General features: G+C 42.4%; 1 protein-coding gene across 8 annotated transcripts in view; it reads left to right on the forward strand.

The window, feature by feature from the left end:
- The window catches only part of LOC136883450 (nuclear RNA export factor 1), a 200,242-nt gene that overhangs the window by 48,607 nt on the left and 135,040 nt on the right, over window positions 1-16,595 (forward strand). For all 8 annotated transcript variants that reach the window (XM_067155749.2, XM_067155752.2, XM_067155753.2 and 5 more), the window contains one exon: window positions 7,465-7,551. In XM_067155749.2, coding sequence (XP_067011850.2) covers window positions 7,465-7,551 — 87 coding nt within the window. The remainder of the gene's footprint in view (window positions 1-7,464; window positions 7,552-16,595) is intronic.

A 16,595-nucleotide genomic window follows, 5' to 3' on the forward strand; every position in this document is an offset into this window, starting at 1 on the left:
ATATATTCAGTAGTACATTTTCTTGCTTAACACGTTTGTATTTGTTGTCTCCTGCAGAAACTTCTTAACGAGGTTTTACTGTATTCTCTATTGAGGAAAAATATTAAAACTTGTCACAGTGTGAAAACAATTCAGTTTGTTGAGGGTAACGTTCTGCTTCTTGAAGTGTATTGAATATGTTATTCTGAAAGTATTGATGGATTCGTTAAAATATATCCAAAAGCAAATTAGAAGTGCCTATATTTTCTTTGGCACGCGGAACCTTTCTTCTTATTTTAGGAAACTGGTACGGTTTTGCCAGCCCCAAAAAGTCTTCTATCCTACAAAAAAAAAAAAGCTTAACATTAAAAATCCCATAAAACGATTTTATCGCTGAAGAAGAGAAATGATTATTTTCTTGAAACATGTACGACCAAGCTCGATAGCTGCAGTCGCTTAAGTGCAGCCAGTATCCAGTAATCGGGGGATAGTGGGTTCGAGCCCCACTGTCGGCAGCCCTGAAGATGGTTTTCTGTGGTTCCCATTTCACAGCAGGCAAATGCTGGGGCTGTACCTTAAATAAGGCCACGGCCGCTTCCTTCCACTTCTTAGGCCTTTCCTATCCCATCGTCGCCATAAGACCTATCTGTGTCAGTGTGACGCAAAAAAAAAGAAGAAAAAAGAAACGTACGAGAATGAAATGAATTAATTGTGTAGATCTAATGTATTGACAGGTGGACCCTGATTAGCCCTGTTATCTCACAGATTGTTAAATCATCATTAGTCAATACAGATCTAACAGAAACCAAAAATCGTCAAGTTTATTAATACAAGAATATCTGTTCACAGTGAAGGAAAACAAAATGTGAATCTCTTGTGCAGAATGTCATTGATGGAATAAACAGTAATTTAGAGTTTAAAGAAAAATTGCATAATTATGATTGTGTTGCAGACAAAGGAAACATCAGTTCTTGGTTTTCAAAGAAAGATATCAAAAATTAATTCTAAGGACAAGAAGTGTAGTGGTGAAAGCACGTAAACTCTAACAAGGAAAGGACGCGAACCGGATAATCCCGGATCTTACATAAAATTTGCACACATGTTAAGTGAGCCATGAGTAACACAATGGCCAAAATATTTCTTTTGGAAATTAACTCATGTGACCTACAGAAAGCGTTAAGGTTTGCATATTGGAATTGGTGCACTTGGTTATGCAGACTGCGGTGCGTGCTGGTTTCACTCGTCGAGAGACCGCGCCACTGATCTTTTTTTTTTTTCTATTGTGTTAGTAATAGTGTAGCATGTCGTGAAAATGATGTAGCAGCATTAAGAGAAATATTGTAATTTCTGCATTGATAGTGGGCAATAAAGGCAGTGGAATAAGACTGTTATAGTGAAAATAGAAGTTAATTAGTGTAACAGGGGACGTTACACACAGAAGCAAGTTACCCTATAATCTCGAATACCACCCGCCACTGAATAAGACCCGCACCGTTATTTTGAAAGAACAACATTTTTAAAAAAAAGATGTCAAAATTATTAACGATTCCATGCCGTCAAAATCTACGAACATAGCAGCTGAACTTCCGAGCGTTGAATACGACCAGTTGGCGTCAGTGTGTGATTATCAGCCGCCATCCATTCTGTATAGAGCTGTTTTAAGGCTGCTTTAAACGGACGGTTCACGCAGACATCCAGCGGCTGTAGCATAGACGTCATCCCGCCGGGAATGACTGCTCGGTTTTCCCATCCTTGATATGTTTCTTCACAGTGTCTGTTGTGTGGCCGTGGTAACTGTCGAGAACAAGCAAGCTCTTTTGTCCTAATAATGCACCAGGGCTAGGTTGCCAGACATACTTTAGCCAGTCTTCCACAAGTGAACTGTCCATCCAGCCAGAGTTCTGAGATCTGACAATAACACCAGCGGGTAGTTTTTTAGGAAGCGTCTTTCGCTTGAGAACAATGTACGGCGGCAGTTTGGTTCCGTCGGCGAGAATACACAACATTATCTTACACCGTTGTTTTTCATTACCACCTGTTCTAATGGTAACACTTTTCGCACCCTTAACATTCACAGTCCTGTCCACTGGCATTTCAAAGTTCTACGATCACCCCTACATGTTAATAGTACATTTTTTCTTCTTTCTCCAATCGCGAATACATGACTCGTCAATATCGTATTTCCTACCGGCGGCATTATTTCCAATAATTTTGGCTTCCCGAACTACCGGTACTTTCAGTTTCTCACTCGCAGTAAAAGATCGCAAACGCTTTGTGGAATTCATGTTAATACTCTGTGAACGTGTGTGAGACTGACGCCAAGCACGGAGAGTACTGAGAGCGGAGAGAGCAGTTGCCAAGCCCCGCCGGCGGTGATGCCTGATTTACGCGCATTCGGAAAGATAAATTTCCCAAAATTTTAAATAAGACACGCACCCAATTTTGGATTTAAAGTTAAAAACTTCATGATCGTTCCGTATTGAATAGAGAAATAAGATGTACAATATTAGAAGGATCCACCTTTCAATACTCCGTTGTAAGTTGAACTAAAAAGAAGTCACAACTTGTTTATTGGGACCAGTTTCGACACATTACAAGTGTCTTCATCAGCCAAATAGTAAAATAGGGCAAGATATAAAGATCCCAATAAACAAGTTGTGACTTCTTTTTAGTTCAACTTACAACGGAGTATTGAAAGGTGGATCCTTCTAATATTGTACATCTTCCCAAGTTTGGAAGCGATATTTTCGAAAAAATAGTGCGGGTGGTACTCGATATTATACGGTACTCCTTATAGCTTCTGCAACAAATGTTGAAAGCACACAGCAGCTCTTCACCAACCTGATTAATTCACTTGTGACTTTACATTCACTATGTGCATGTCTTCCTTATTCTTGGCTGCGGACCGAGCTGTGAGCTTGCATCTGGAAGATAGTGGGTTCAAGCCCTGAAAATGATTTTACGTGGCTTCCCATTTTCTTACCAGGCAAATTACCTTCATTAAGGCCACGGCCTTTCCTGCCCCATCGTTGCCATAACACCTATCTGTGTTGGTGCAACGTAAAGAAAAAAAAGAATTGTCTTGCCTCTGGTGCGTTGTTCTTCCTCGATAGTTTATCCTATATTTGTACACAACAAATTTCATGATGTTAGTTGCAGTAGGGTGATTAGAAGACAACTGGCGTAAAGATTTCCACATATAAACAATCTGTAACATTCTTCTATCCTGTTGGTATGAGATCCACAGTATGGGTCTTTGAATGTCGCTTTCTTCCATCACCCACATCTTCTTGGTGCATGTTTAGGAGTTTCAGGTCAGTGTTGATAGTATCCAGTCACTGCAGCTTTTGTTGTCCACACATTCTTCATTCATTCATTAAGGTAGTTAGCAGGTTTGATGACTGTCAGATGCTGCCCTTATGTGGAATTCCACTAATAATTGGTCTTTTTCTTTTTACGGGTATGTTATGGTGTTCTAAATGTTGCATCTCATGTTCTGACAGGGTGAAACTATTACAAGTTCTATTAATTGTGTCATAACTGAAAAAATAGCTTCCTTCTTTAAAAAAAAAAAAAAAGGGATTAAGAGAATGCTCAGCTCTTTACGAAGTGGCCCAGCATTCAATGCTGAAAAATGCAACTGATCTTACCACTGTCTGATAAATCTAGGATTTCATATGGGCTGGCGTTTGTTTCTTACAAAGGAAACGTGTGACCTCCCTCCATTGCTTCCAACTTGCAGTGATACTTGCACATACTTCTTCATTCAGGCAGCCATCAAGTATGTACGTGAGATCCTAGGTAATTGGAGGTGTCTTACCTTTTTTGAGAAAATTCCTTTAACTTGGATAAAGCCAGTTTCATGGTACTCTGTCTTAGGATTTTTAAGACACTGGTGAATTGGAGCTCATTCCATTTTTGTACTTGTTATTGGAGATCTTCCCACAAGGTGGCAGCAAAAAGGATAAATGCATTGGTTTCCCTTCCTCGCGCCTCGCGTGTTTCTCCACGTGTTTCTCGATCAGTAGCTAGACTGCGAAAATTGTATCTCTAGTCCCACATGCCTTGACAAATCTCCACTGATGGATAGTGAGTTGTACAATATTGTGCAGGCAGTGATCAAGGATTCGTTTGAAGATCTTCATTGTGTGGGACGGGATGCGGACAGTCCACAGAGTCACCTTTATTTTTAAATATGTGCACTGAGATTTTTTTATGACCAGTCAGTAGGAGAATGGCCAGGATTCTGTGACAATATTAAAGAATTATATCAGCCAGGATACTCAGCTGCCTAGGTTTGGAAATTCTTGATTTTCCAGATATCCGCGGTAGGACATCAGGGCCAAGGTACCTTTGCATTTTTAATCTTACTGGCAGAATCCTAAAACGTCTACTGTTGTGATGTATTGAATTCGTCCTGCCTGTTGGGGATTGGTGGATGAGGAAATTCACTATTTGATATTTCTTGAAATGTTCTCAGCTCCCTCTTACCTGGAGGCTCTAGATTTGATTCCTAGCTAGGTCAGAGATTTTAATTTGGATCTGAGGGCTGTTTCAAGGTCTACTCTGCCTGTATGATTATAGTTGAGGAGCAGTAGCAGAGGGTCTAGAAGAGCGAAGAATAACGGCCAAGAGGATTAGCCGTGCTGACCACGACAACTCGTATTCTGCAGGCTTTCAAGGCTGAGCAGCAGTTGCTTGGTAGGCCGTGGCCCTTCAGGGCTGTTGCGCTGTGGAGTATGGTTTTATTTGGAATGCTCTCACCATCAATCCAATATCTTTTGCTCATCATGCAATCCACAACCTTCACACAAATCTAGTGTTCAGTAGATTGTACAGCCTTTCATCATGTATGTGCCAATCAGTTGATCACTTTTGTGCCTTCACTGGATTCCAACTGATCATAGGATTGTTGATAATGATCTGCTTTTGCTTCAGCGACTGTTCTCTTTGCTTCTCTTATTGCAGTCTTGGTAATTTTCGTGGCTTTCCACAGTATTGCGATACCAAGTACTATCTTTGCAGTGCTTGTGATTGAGTTGTGGAGTAGAATCAATATAGGTGTTTTCAGTTGTAGATTGATTTTTGTTCCTCTTAACTTCCACCATTTAATCTTTGCTGGTCCGATTTTTGTCTATGGTTTTTGATCTTTGTCAGTAATGAGCAGATAAAGAGGTTTTCATCTTTATTATTGTTGTGTGCCAGCCCTTTGTCTGTAGCCCCCTTTTGTATTTTGTGGAAAGAACTAGTGAGTCATCTGGGAGCTCCCAGCCGGAGGTCTTAAGAGACAGCCTCTCCCTTCTATTGTTCTCTTCATCTTGCTTCTTCTGGATCTTCTGGAAGGTGTAACCAGAATGTTCTCATTCTGGCCGCACCCTGAAGGGTCTCGAACTTCATCACCGAGGATATAAAACAGGATTGTGGAGTTGAACAGCAGTAATGCTGACTTGTCATCAGAGTTGATGGTTTTGTGGGTGTCCCACCGGAGTCTAGAGTATCGCCGTGTTGAAGTACAGAGTAGAGTACTGTGTGTGTACTGCTGTGGAGTTCTGAGTGTGTTCTACCATGGAGGACTGAGTATCATGTGTGTATCAGTGTGAGGAACAGTTGGTATGAGGAGAGTTAGAGCAGTGTTAATTGTTGTTGTGAGGAATATCATAGTGCTGGTAAGCACTGTTGAGTTGTTGCTGTTGTAATGGTTACAAACCTTACCTCACGAACTTGCACCTCTACATCTGACCGGCCGCGTCACTCCCCGGTTCAACCACCATTCACCAAACCCAAGCCCACACGGAATGGCTGTCCAGCTGTTTGCCCTTCGGCTACATCATTGCTAATGTCGCCTAGTTTATTGAGTAGATTCAGCTATGTTCCAGTCAATTCCGTGAGCAGTAGTATATAAGCCCTACCAATGATCCGGCAAAATAAGTCCACCTTCGATTCCAGTGTGGTTTGTGGGCAAAGTCCACTGTTTCTTACCTCCACCTTTTCCTGAACCTCTGGGAACTCAACTACAGACTTATGCATGGTGAGCAAAAAGAGACACTGCTTTCCGTCACTGTGAGGCTTACTTTACTTTGAAATTTTATTGGAATGTATATGGTTGAGGTTCCTTTTCATTTACGAGTGTTGGACATTCTTTATTGATGGAATTTCTGTGAAGAAATATTTGTCGACTGGACTTTGAGAATGCGGGACTTGTGTTAATATTTTATCCATCTATTCAGGTAAAATGTTGCCAGCTTTATGTATCGGTCGGCGTTATATTGCCGTAATACTTGTTTCGAAGGATGATCCCATCTCTTGTGCTCCCGTCATTTCCTCCTCCCTTCCTTCCCATTTTCCCTAAAAATGATTGCTTTTGGTTATTGTAAATATCTAGTCTTCAACTAGTTGATATTGGTGCATTTGTATGCCTTGTTAAGATGCTCGTTGAATTGGTTACTGATCTCCGGTTTGTACTTCATGGTTTTGGTGATGTAGGAATCGTGCTTCTATCGTCCAAATTCTTATTAGATAAAGGTTCATTCATTTTGTGTTGTCCACTGTGTGATGGTTTGGAATTCTTATCTGAGATAATTTGTTGTTAGCAAAAAGAAAAGAAAAGGTATCTGATAATTTTGTAGTCTCGTGGAAAGTGATGTAATTTATTGTTCGTTGTTCAAAGTCATAACACGCTGTTCAAAGAATTTACTCCTTTCTTATTCAATTTGCATGGATTCTTGTAACCTTCTTTTATATGTACCATCCACGGAATCTTCTAGAAACCCAGCCCTTTAAATTACTAGCGGAGTATTGATTTTTATTTTGCTAACTGCTATTTTATTGCTTCCTCATCAAGATATACTCGTAGGTCAGTTGAGAGCTGCTCGGTTACATGACTGCTGTTTAGTTGTCTGTGATTAGTTCACAGTGTGAAGTAGTCACATTGACTTTGAGTTAATTGAGTTAACTGTCTTGATTGTACGTGTTACCAGACTCATCTGCAGTCGAACCAAGGAACAGTCCTTGTGTGTCGTGATTGCTGACAGACTGTGTGTTCAAACCTGTCTGTGTGCAGAAGTTACAATGTGGAGCAAAGTGAATGTGAGGCCCGATAATCGGGATTATCGCTTTCCCAGGTAATACCAACGAGCCAGATTACCTGCTGTGGGGAAGACAGAGAATTTGTACATAGCCACTAATTAGGGGACTGCTACATTCATTCTCAAATATACATTTTGTGTGTGTGTTTTTTTATGTGAACTGATTGGGACATCCTAAATTAGATCAATAAAAACAACAGTGTTTTATTTGTAATATTTAAATGGTTTCTTGAATGAGCCTTAGTTTTTACAATATTTTTTCTGCAATATAATTATGATAGTAAGAAATTTGGTAATAGGAATTAGGGAAGCCAGTTTCAGTACTTTTAGGAGAGACTTTGGGACATTTTGGTTTCATATTTAGTTCTATTTGTCATTTGTTATGGTTTTGTTCCCTTAGGTCCTGGATGGAAGTATACATGACAAGAATAAGGTCTTGAAGACTGTTCTCAATTCTGCATATGTTACAGAATTTATTCCAGTAATGGTGAGTATGTCATTTACAGTTCATTTTTAACAACACAACATTTTGGAACTTTATTTCAAGTTATAATAGGCTACATAGATTATTTGTATTTCATTTTATGAAGGTATTAACTGGTGAATAAATTGCAATGGCTCTTTAAGTCCGTACACAAAATCTGTGAGGTGAGTGAGAAAACAAGCCTTCTGTGCAGGAGATATCATAGATGGCTGGTCCAGTGAGTAGTAAGCATTAAAGGAATTAAGCGGGGAGAACACACACATTGCTACATACGGCTTGAAGCAGAGAAAATGTCAAAATGCAAAAATGAAATATGTTTCATACTGAAAATAAAAAGCTGCATATTAATATTTTTAAAGAATGGTAGCCTAGCATATAGCATATTACTGTTGAACAGCAGCATGTTGAGCAAGCACAGCAGTTTACTTACCTTGGCAGCATTCCCTCAGAGGATATATGTAATCAGATGTCGTCTACAGAATTGGCAAGGCCATTGCTCCATATGAACAGTTAAAGTCTATTGTTCTACAACTCCTCTTCTTCTTAATTCTCAGTCCAAAGATTGGTTGGCAGCAATTCTTCTCTTCCATGCCTCTCTGTAATCTGTTAATCTCTTCATTTCCTCATATGAGCCTGATCCTACATGTTCTCTGATCTCTCTAGAGTATTTCAGTCTAGGTCCTGTCTTGCCTTGAATCGTTCCTTTCATAACATTTACTATAAAACTATTGTGCCTATGGAGAGGGCCAATTAATAAATTGGTCTCTTCTATTTACTGTTGATAATAAAGATCATTTTTCCGCCTATTTTAAGAATTTTTTCATTTGTGAGTTTTGCTGTCCATGAGATTTTTTTCCATCCTCCTTCAGCACTACATCTCAAACACCTCCATGCACCAATAGTCCACGTTTCTGAGCCATACAAGGCCACACTCCAGACATAGTTCTTAATAAATCTCTTTTTTGGTCTTCATATTTAGATTCTTTGACGTAAGCAGCACGCTTTTTTATTGTAATAGGTGACCTTGCCTATGCAGTACTGCTCTTTATGTCAGCTGTACTTCTTCACCCAAAGTGATTTTTACCTCCTAAGGCCCGTATTCGCAAACTTCAGTTAAATTTGCTGTTATCTTAGATTTCTAAAATTGGATAATGTCCTTATCTCAGATAATGCTCACTTCTGTATTCACCATAGAATTGATTACCTCGGTTTACCAAAACTAAGTTTTTGTTTGTCTGAGTTTGAACCTTAGATTTTTCGTACTGACTCACGGAAAACAAATGACCACGTGCTGCCGCCAATATTGAAATTTAAACAAGTTTTTGACTCCTTTTGGGGTTTGCATATAATTTGTCATAAATTATGTCCGCTATTGAGCAGAAATGAAGAAAAAGGCCTAATATGACTTTCCAAAAGAATTGTTATTGAATTTGGTGGCAGAAAGCATTGTCATCATACAGAATAAGAAAACAAATTATAGAGAAAAATTATAGCCTGCACATAATATATTTCAATAAAAAAGTAAGACAGTATTCCTCAATCCTTCATTAAAAAGTCATGCAGTCATGTACCGTACAAGATACACTGACTGACAGTGACAATGCAACACCAAGGAGGAGTGGTTCGAAAGGGATGAAAGTTGGGGAAAAAACAGAGACGGCACGGAAGAATAATTGATGTTTATTTCAAACCGATATGCAGGTTACACAATGCGCACGGCATCGACTCAGTAGGATGTAGGACCACCGCGAGCGGCGATGCACGCAGAAACACGTCGAGGTACAGAGTCAATAAGAGTGCGGATGGTGTCCTGAGGGATGGTTCTCCATTCTCTGTCAACCATTTGCCACAGTTGGTCGTCCGTACGAGGCTGGGGCAGAGTTTGCAAACGGCGTCCAATGAGATCCCACACGTGTTCGATTGGTGAGAGATCCGGAGAGTACGCTGGCCACGGAAGCATCTGTACACCTCGTAGAGCCTGTTGGGAGATGCGAGCAATGTGTGGGCGGGCATTATCCTGCTGAAACAGAACTTTGGGCAGCCCCTGAAGGTACGGGAGTGCCACCGGCCACAGCACATGCTGCACGTAGCGGTGGGCATTTAACGTGCCTTGAATACGCACTAGAGGTGACGTGGAATCATACGCAATAGTGCCCCAAACCATGATGCCGCGTTGTCTAGCGGTAGGGCACTCCACAGTTACTGCCGGATTTGACCTTTCTCCACGCCGACGCCACACTCGTCTGCGGTGACTATCACTGACAGAACAGAAGCGTGACTCATCGGAGAACACGACGTTCCGCCATTCCCTCATCCAAGTCGCTCTAGCCCGGCACCAAGCCAGGCGTGCACGTCTATGCTGTGGAGTCAATGGCAGTCTTCTGAGCGGATGCCGGGAGTGCAGGCCTCCTTCAACCAATCGACGGGAAATTGTTCTGGTCGATATTGGAACAGCCAGGGTGTCTTGCACATGCTGAAGAATGGCGGTTGACGTGGCGTGCGGGGCTGCCACCGCTTGGCGGCGGATGCGCCGATCCTCGCGTGCTGACGTCACTCGGGCTGCGCCTGGACCCCTCGCACGTGCCACATGTCCCTGCGCCAACCATCTTCGCCACAGGCGCTGCACCGTGGACACATCCCTATGGGTATCGGCTGCGATTTGACGAAGCGACCAACCTGCCCTTCTCAGCCCGATCACCATACCCCTCGTAAAGTCGTCTGTCTGCTGGAAATGCCTCCGTTGACGGCAGCCTGGCATTCTTAGCTATACACGTGTCCTGTGGCACACGACGTTCTACAATGACTGTCGGCTGAGAAATCACGGTACGAAGTGGGCCATTCGCCAACGCCGTGTCCCATTTATCGTTCTCTACGTGCACAGCACAGCGGCGCATTTCACATCATGAACATACCTCAGTGACGTCAGTCTACCCTGCAATTGGCATAAAGTTCTGACCACTCCTTCTTGGTGTTGCATTTGCTCTGTCAGTCAATGTATAAGCTTTAATCAAGAATTCATCTTAGACCTACCTGAGTGTTGTGAATTCCAGGTTTTGTTGATTATTGATAACAAATGCCAGCATTCGATGGGTTCTTACGAGAAAATTATTAAATTGTGTCCACCTTTCAGTACAATACAATACAATGTTAAAAAACTTGACATTATAATTACAATAATGAAAAGTATTATTTGTCAGCAGTACATGTTTGTCTTTCTTTAGACTATCTTCAGCTGGCTTGTGAAGTTTTTTGACTAAAGATATCCTTAATTGCTACTGAAAAGCTAAAAAATTGATACATGAAATGATAATGATGTGTTAAAATTAAAAATATTTTTAAAATGTGTAGCTTTACTGTTAAGTCCTCTTATTTACATATTATCTTAATTCTAAAAATAATCACTGTTCTAATATACATATGGCATGATTAAGTCATCTTGTAGTATCTTGACAGCTTTAAAAAAAGTTGTTCCATTCAAGTCATAAAATGGACTGCTTATGTAACGATTACAAGAAGGTCCATCTTTTCAATACAATATATCAAGTAAATAATATACCGGGTGAGTTGGCCGTGCGGGTAGAGTTGCGCTGCTTTGAGCTTGCATCCGGGAGATAGTGGGGTCGAATCCCACTGTCGGCAGCCCTGAAGATGGTTTACCGTGGTTTCCCATTTTCACACCAGGCAAATGTTGGGGCTGTACCTTAAGGCCACGGCCGCTTCCTTCCAATTGCTAGGCCTTTCCTATCCCATCATTGCCATATGACCTGTCTGTGTCGGTGCGACGTAAAGCAACTAGCAAAAAAGGAAGAAGAAAAGTAAATAATATTACATCAGTCTTGGGACTAGTTTCAGCCAATTAGTAGACATCTTCAGACAAATAAAAATTAAACAGGTTATGTCGTAACTGAAACCTATGTATACCAGACAAAGACAATGTTGCAGGAATAATTATAACATTAAAATACATATAACAAAAATTTTGGTTATGATTTTCTTGTCATAATTTGATGTCTTTAAATTGACTTAGAACTTCAGGCAAAGAAGTAAATCTGGAAATGATAGCCAGAATTAGGAATGAATTAACATACAGAAAAGAAATTAAAAAGGAGAAAAATTATTTATGAGACTCACCTCTATAGTGAAATGTACAGTATATCCAATATCTGATGTAGAACAAGCACTGACTTGCTGGAGGAAGTTGGCACGCCATGTAAACGAAAGAGTGGATAGGGAACAAGCACGTCCCGGCTTGCTTGTATAAAGCCGGGGTTCTGCAGTCTGGCGAGCAGTCTGCTGGTGGTCAGGGACCCTGGTCCATTCCTCCACAGATTGCCGACTGACGTCCCTCCCGGGGTGAGCCTTCCTTTTATTGGTTCTGAAGGCTCACGTGTTCTGAGGTCAGCACGCCCTGGGAGGGTGCATCTGCTGGGTTCTCCGCGGAGACAATGGGTTGCCAGGAAAGAGTAATCCCCCTCCGTGCACAAACTTTAATTAGAGATATATATATAAGGCCAGTAACTAAGGTGTGGAGTGCAGAATAGCTCCACGATCTGAGGCGAGAGTGTATCGGGCCACGGAGCTGTCTGTGAATACATCAAGATACGTACGATTGACAAAAGACATATGAAGGAAATGGTGAGCTCCGAGGATCCCCTCTGCCGTCTTGCCACATTGATTCTGGTTGCCTCAGGGAAGGCCTGGGCCCAGGCCTGCTTGGAATCTGTGTTTCACTGCCGCGGTGGACCAGGGTGTTGCATCAGTGAAGATCTGGATGGCGTGTTGGCCTTGCTGCATCGGTCGAGGAGTGGCCACAAAATCAGGGGTGAGCAGACGTTGGACCCAGAAGAATTCACCTGCTAAAACATGTTTAGGTAAGAAACTAGGCTAACCCATAACCCAGCTGAGCCATGAGAAGTATCCAGCCGCCTGTTGGAGCTGATATGGGGACAAGGTAGGCAGCGCGTGCACGAGGGAGAGGGCATGCTGCTGTGTGGCATGATGCATGGGTGGCGATGTCTATTGTCACTCTGAGGTAGGTGAGAATGGGTGTCGGGTGCAGGACTGACTTAGCATGATTGCTGGTGATGCCAAGGATCGCAGTGAGGTATAACTCTATGTGCTGCATCACGTCGGATGTGAGGTCGGGGCTGTGAATGAGCCAGTCGTCCAGATAGGGAATCATTTGGATGCCAAACTCTTCGGTCAGAAGTTCCTGCACAGCTGTGGCCCAGTGTTGCATGATGGATGGGGGCCAGGCTATGCCCCATTGGCAGGCGGGTCCAGCGATACTGTCGCCCCCGGTATAAAATACCGTTGGGATGGACGGGTATGCTGACTAATCAGTATTTGGTAGAAGTCAAGCTTGCAAGCCATATGATGAGAAGGAATGGAAGCTAACTCCTGCGCTGGGCCGCAGAAAGAAATGTGAGGATGAACAATGTGAGGGGTCCGGACACTCAAGTTCTAAATGACCCGCGCTGTGCCTGATTCCTTGGGAACGAGAAACAGGGGAAAGGCCGGCGAACACCCACTCCTCTCGATGGTCCCATGTTGCAAGAGGTCGTCGATGACCTGGTCCATCAGCTGGGACGGCCGCGTCGGCCAGAAGATCATCAGTGCGTCTGGTGGACGGGGCAGCTGGACGCCCCTTTCCATGATGCAAGTCGCGTACCGTCCTATGGCGGTGTCCAAGTACGGAACTGGATGCGACAGGGTGACAGCAACAAACTTGTAGAACTGCGGTGCAGGATGACGGCGAGTCTCTGGAGGCAGGTGCGGATCCCCGGCGACTGGAGGTGGCTTGGGCGGTGGCCGTGGGCGCAGCCAAGGCCCATTAAAATCTGCGTCGGCCACGTCGGCATGTCTGGTGTGCCAGGTCGTGAGCTGGGGGTGCCCGGCCGGGGGCCATTGCCACCATCGGAGAGGATGTTCCATGAAGCAGATCTGAGACGGAGTTCCTCTGCGTAGATGGTTGGGTGGAATGGAGGAGCCACCTCATTGGAATCGAAGCTGACACAGTAATCACGGAAGGTTGCCTCCGTGGTCGGCTGGGGTGCATAGGCGATATACTCCCTGGTCGCAGGCGAGGGGGGACCGCTCTATACGTCTATTCCGGGGCTCCCCCTCCGACCAGGGAGTCCTACGCACCCGATGATGAGGCTCTTGTTTACCCCCTCCTTCTCTCTATCTACTCCTTTGTTTACATTGATTGCCTGCTTCCTACAACAAGTCAGTGCTTGTTCCCTGTCCACTCCTTTGTTCAGATGGCCTGCCTGCTTCCTCCAGCAAGTCAGTGTTCTCCGTCAGACATTTGATGGTATACTGTCACTATAGAGGTGAGTCTCATAAATAATTTTTCTCCTTATGAATTTCTTTTCTGTATGTTTATTCATTCCTAATTCTGGCTGTAATTTCCAGATTTACTTCTTTGCTTGAGGTCCTAAGTCAACTTAGACATCAAATTATGACAAGAAGATCATGACCATAATTTTTGTTATTGTACAACCTGTAACAATAAAGTTCGGTGAATGGAGTCAGAACGGTCGATCCTGCAACACTGGCAACACACAACGCTGCACCTGCGTAGCAGCAGGTTTTTACCACCTGCTCTCAACGTTGTTCAGTTGAGCATCATGTGTGTGCCGTGAAAGACCTGTTTGACACAGTGTGTGTTTAGTGTGTTGGTTCTGAATGGAGAACAGGAACATGAACGACCTAAAGATCAATGTACAGTTTAGTTTTAAGCTTGGCAAGACACCGAAAGAAATGCATGCAATGCTGGTATGTGTTTATGAAGATCCAGCATTGTCTTTGAAGTGTGTGTACGAGTGGTTCACCCGTTTTCATGGAGGCCGGGAAAGTGTTTCTGACAACTCCTCTAGCGGAAGACCGGCGACCGTCGTCAGTGACCAAAACTTTGGGTGATCGGCGATTAACTGTGCGCATGATAGCAGAAGAACTGCAGATTAACCGTGAATCTGTGTGACAAATAAAATTGTTACCCAGAAGTTAGGAAAGAGAAAAAATTGTTCTCGTCTTGTGCCACATCACTTGACTGACGATCAGAAGCAGGCACGTTTAGAGGCTTCACAGGATTTTGTCAAAATGATGGATGCGACACCAAATTTCATGAACTGAGGATGAAACCTGGTGTCTCAGGTACGACCCTGAAACGAAACGGCAAAGCATGGAATGGCGTTCTCCGGGATCCCCTTGTCGGAAAAAGGTCAGAGCCGAAAAGTTGCGCATCAAAACGATGCTTATCACCTTTTTCGATGGTCAAGGCATTATCCACAAGGAATTTCTACCTGATGGAACGACGTTGAAGGCTGCACGGTACACTGAAATTTTGACCAGTTTCATGAAACGTCTACGCAGGGTATGACCCCAGTACGCACAACAAGGTTCATGGTTTTATGTCCATGATAATGCTTGCCCACACACAGCCAGTATCATCAAACAGTTCATGGCAAAAAAGGGGGTGGTGCAACTTGAACATCTCCCATACTCGCCAGATCTCAATCCTCCAGACTTCTTCCTATTCCCACGACTCAAACTCACTTTGAAAGGGATGAGATTTGACTGTTTTTCTGACATCCACCGAAACGTGACAAGGCTTTTGAAACCATCCCAAAGAAGCCTTCTTGCAAAGTTTCCAGGACATGTATCGCCGATCTCAGCAGTGCATAGTTATGGGAGGGGACTTTCGATGGACAGTAAGGTCACTGTCGTGCATTGTTCATCTATGTTGATAGTACAGGACTATTCACTGAACTGTATTGTCACAGGTTGTATATATTTTAATATTATAATTATTCCTACAACATTGTCTTTGTCTGGTATACATATGTTTTAATTATCACATAATCTGTTTAATTTTTATTATGCTGAAGATGGCCACTAAGTTGCTGAAACTAGTCCCAAGACTGATGTAGTGATGTAATATTATTTACTTGATATATTGTATTGTATTATTAATTTATTTCTTATAATTGCACTCCAATACGGAACAAAAATGAAGTGTATAGCTTATAATTCTGTAAGGATGACTACGGGAACTCCTTCTAAATTAGCTATGGTGGACCTTGTTCTACTATAGGGTGGAGCTTGTTTAATGCATGCTCAGATCTACTAGTATCGTTCTTATTCCTTTTGGAGTCTAGAAAAGAATGGAAAGGAAACTATTTAAGTGCTCGATAGAAATGAGGATAACCAAAATGGAAAATGTCGCAGCCGGGTACTTGCTCCCTGCCCTTCTTCATCCTTTCCACATGTCATGCCTTGTTGATGTTATACTGACCACTGTGGGGCTCTGGAAGACAGCCGTTGTTGAGGGAAGTCGGTTGTGTAGGGGAAAGGAGGGAAATAGGAGGAGGTAGGCGTGAACCCAAAGGGGAAGTAAACAATTGCTTGAGACTTGTATTGAATGTTTTGTTGGTTCTGGATTCTGACATAATATTTATTCTTCTTCTTCTTCTTTTGTTTTGGCCGACTATGGACTTCGTTAATTCATATTCATTTTCATCTGTTTGTGGACTTTAATCCTCGTCCAGTACTTGTTCAGCAAGTTTTAAGAGTGTTTCTCAACCTTTACATTACTTAAAACAATTCGTTATTCGTGTTTTTAGTAAAGAGACATGATTTGTTCCTATTTGAGACATCTTCAGCCTTGTGACAGAAGGATGGTAAGATTCATGGATTTCCTAATGAACTGCTACAACAAAGAACACATCCAAAATTTACAGAGTTAGGTATAACTCCGCCAAATGCACAAATAAAACATACACTTAAACGTATATTAAAAAACATATTTGTAGTTAAAATGTCATGTGTTCAGAGACAGTATAATGTTAAAATACAAGTTTTTTTATTAAGCCCCTGTGAAACGTCGTATAAAAAACATTAATTGATAGTCCAACACTTTTAAAAATAGGAGAGGATTTCCACCAATCAATACTTATTTATTGCATATATTAAACTACAGGACAGGTTTCGACCTCATATACAAGGTCATCTTCAGCTGAACCATACATACATATTTATATAAT

This window comes from Anabrus simplex, chromosome 11 (genome assembly GCF_040414725.1).
Source record: "Anabrus simplex isolate iqAnaSimp1 chromosome 11, ASM4041472v1, whole genome shotgun sequence".
Taxonomy (NCBI): domain Eukaryota; kingdom Metazoa; phylum Arthropoda; class Insecta; order Orthoptera; family Tettigoniidae; genus Anabrus; species Anabrus simplex.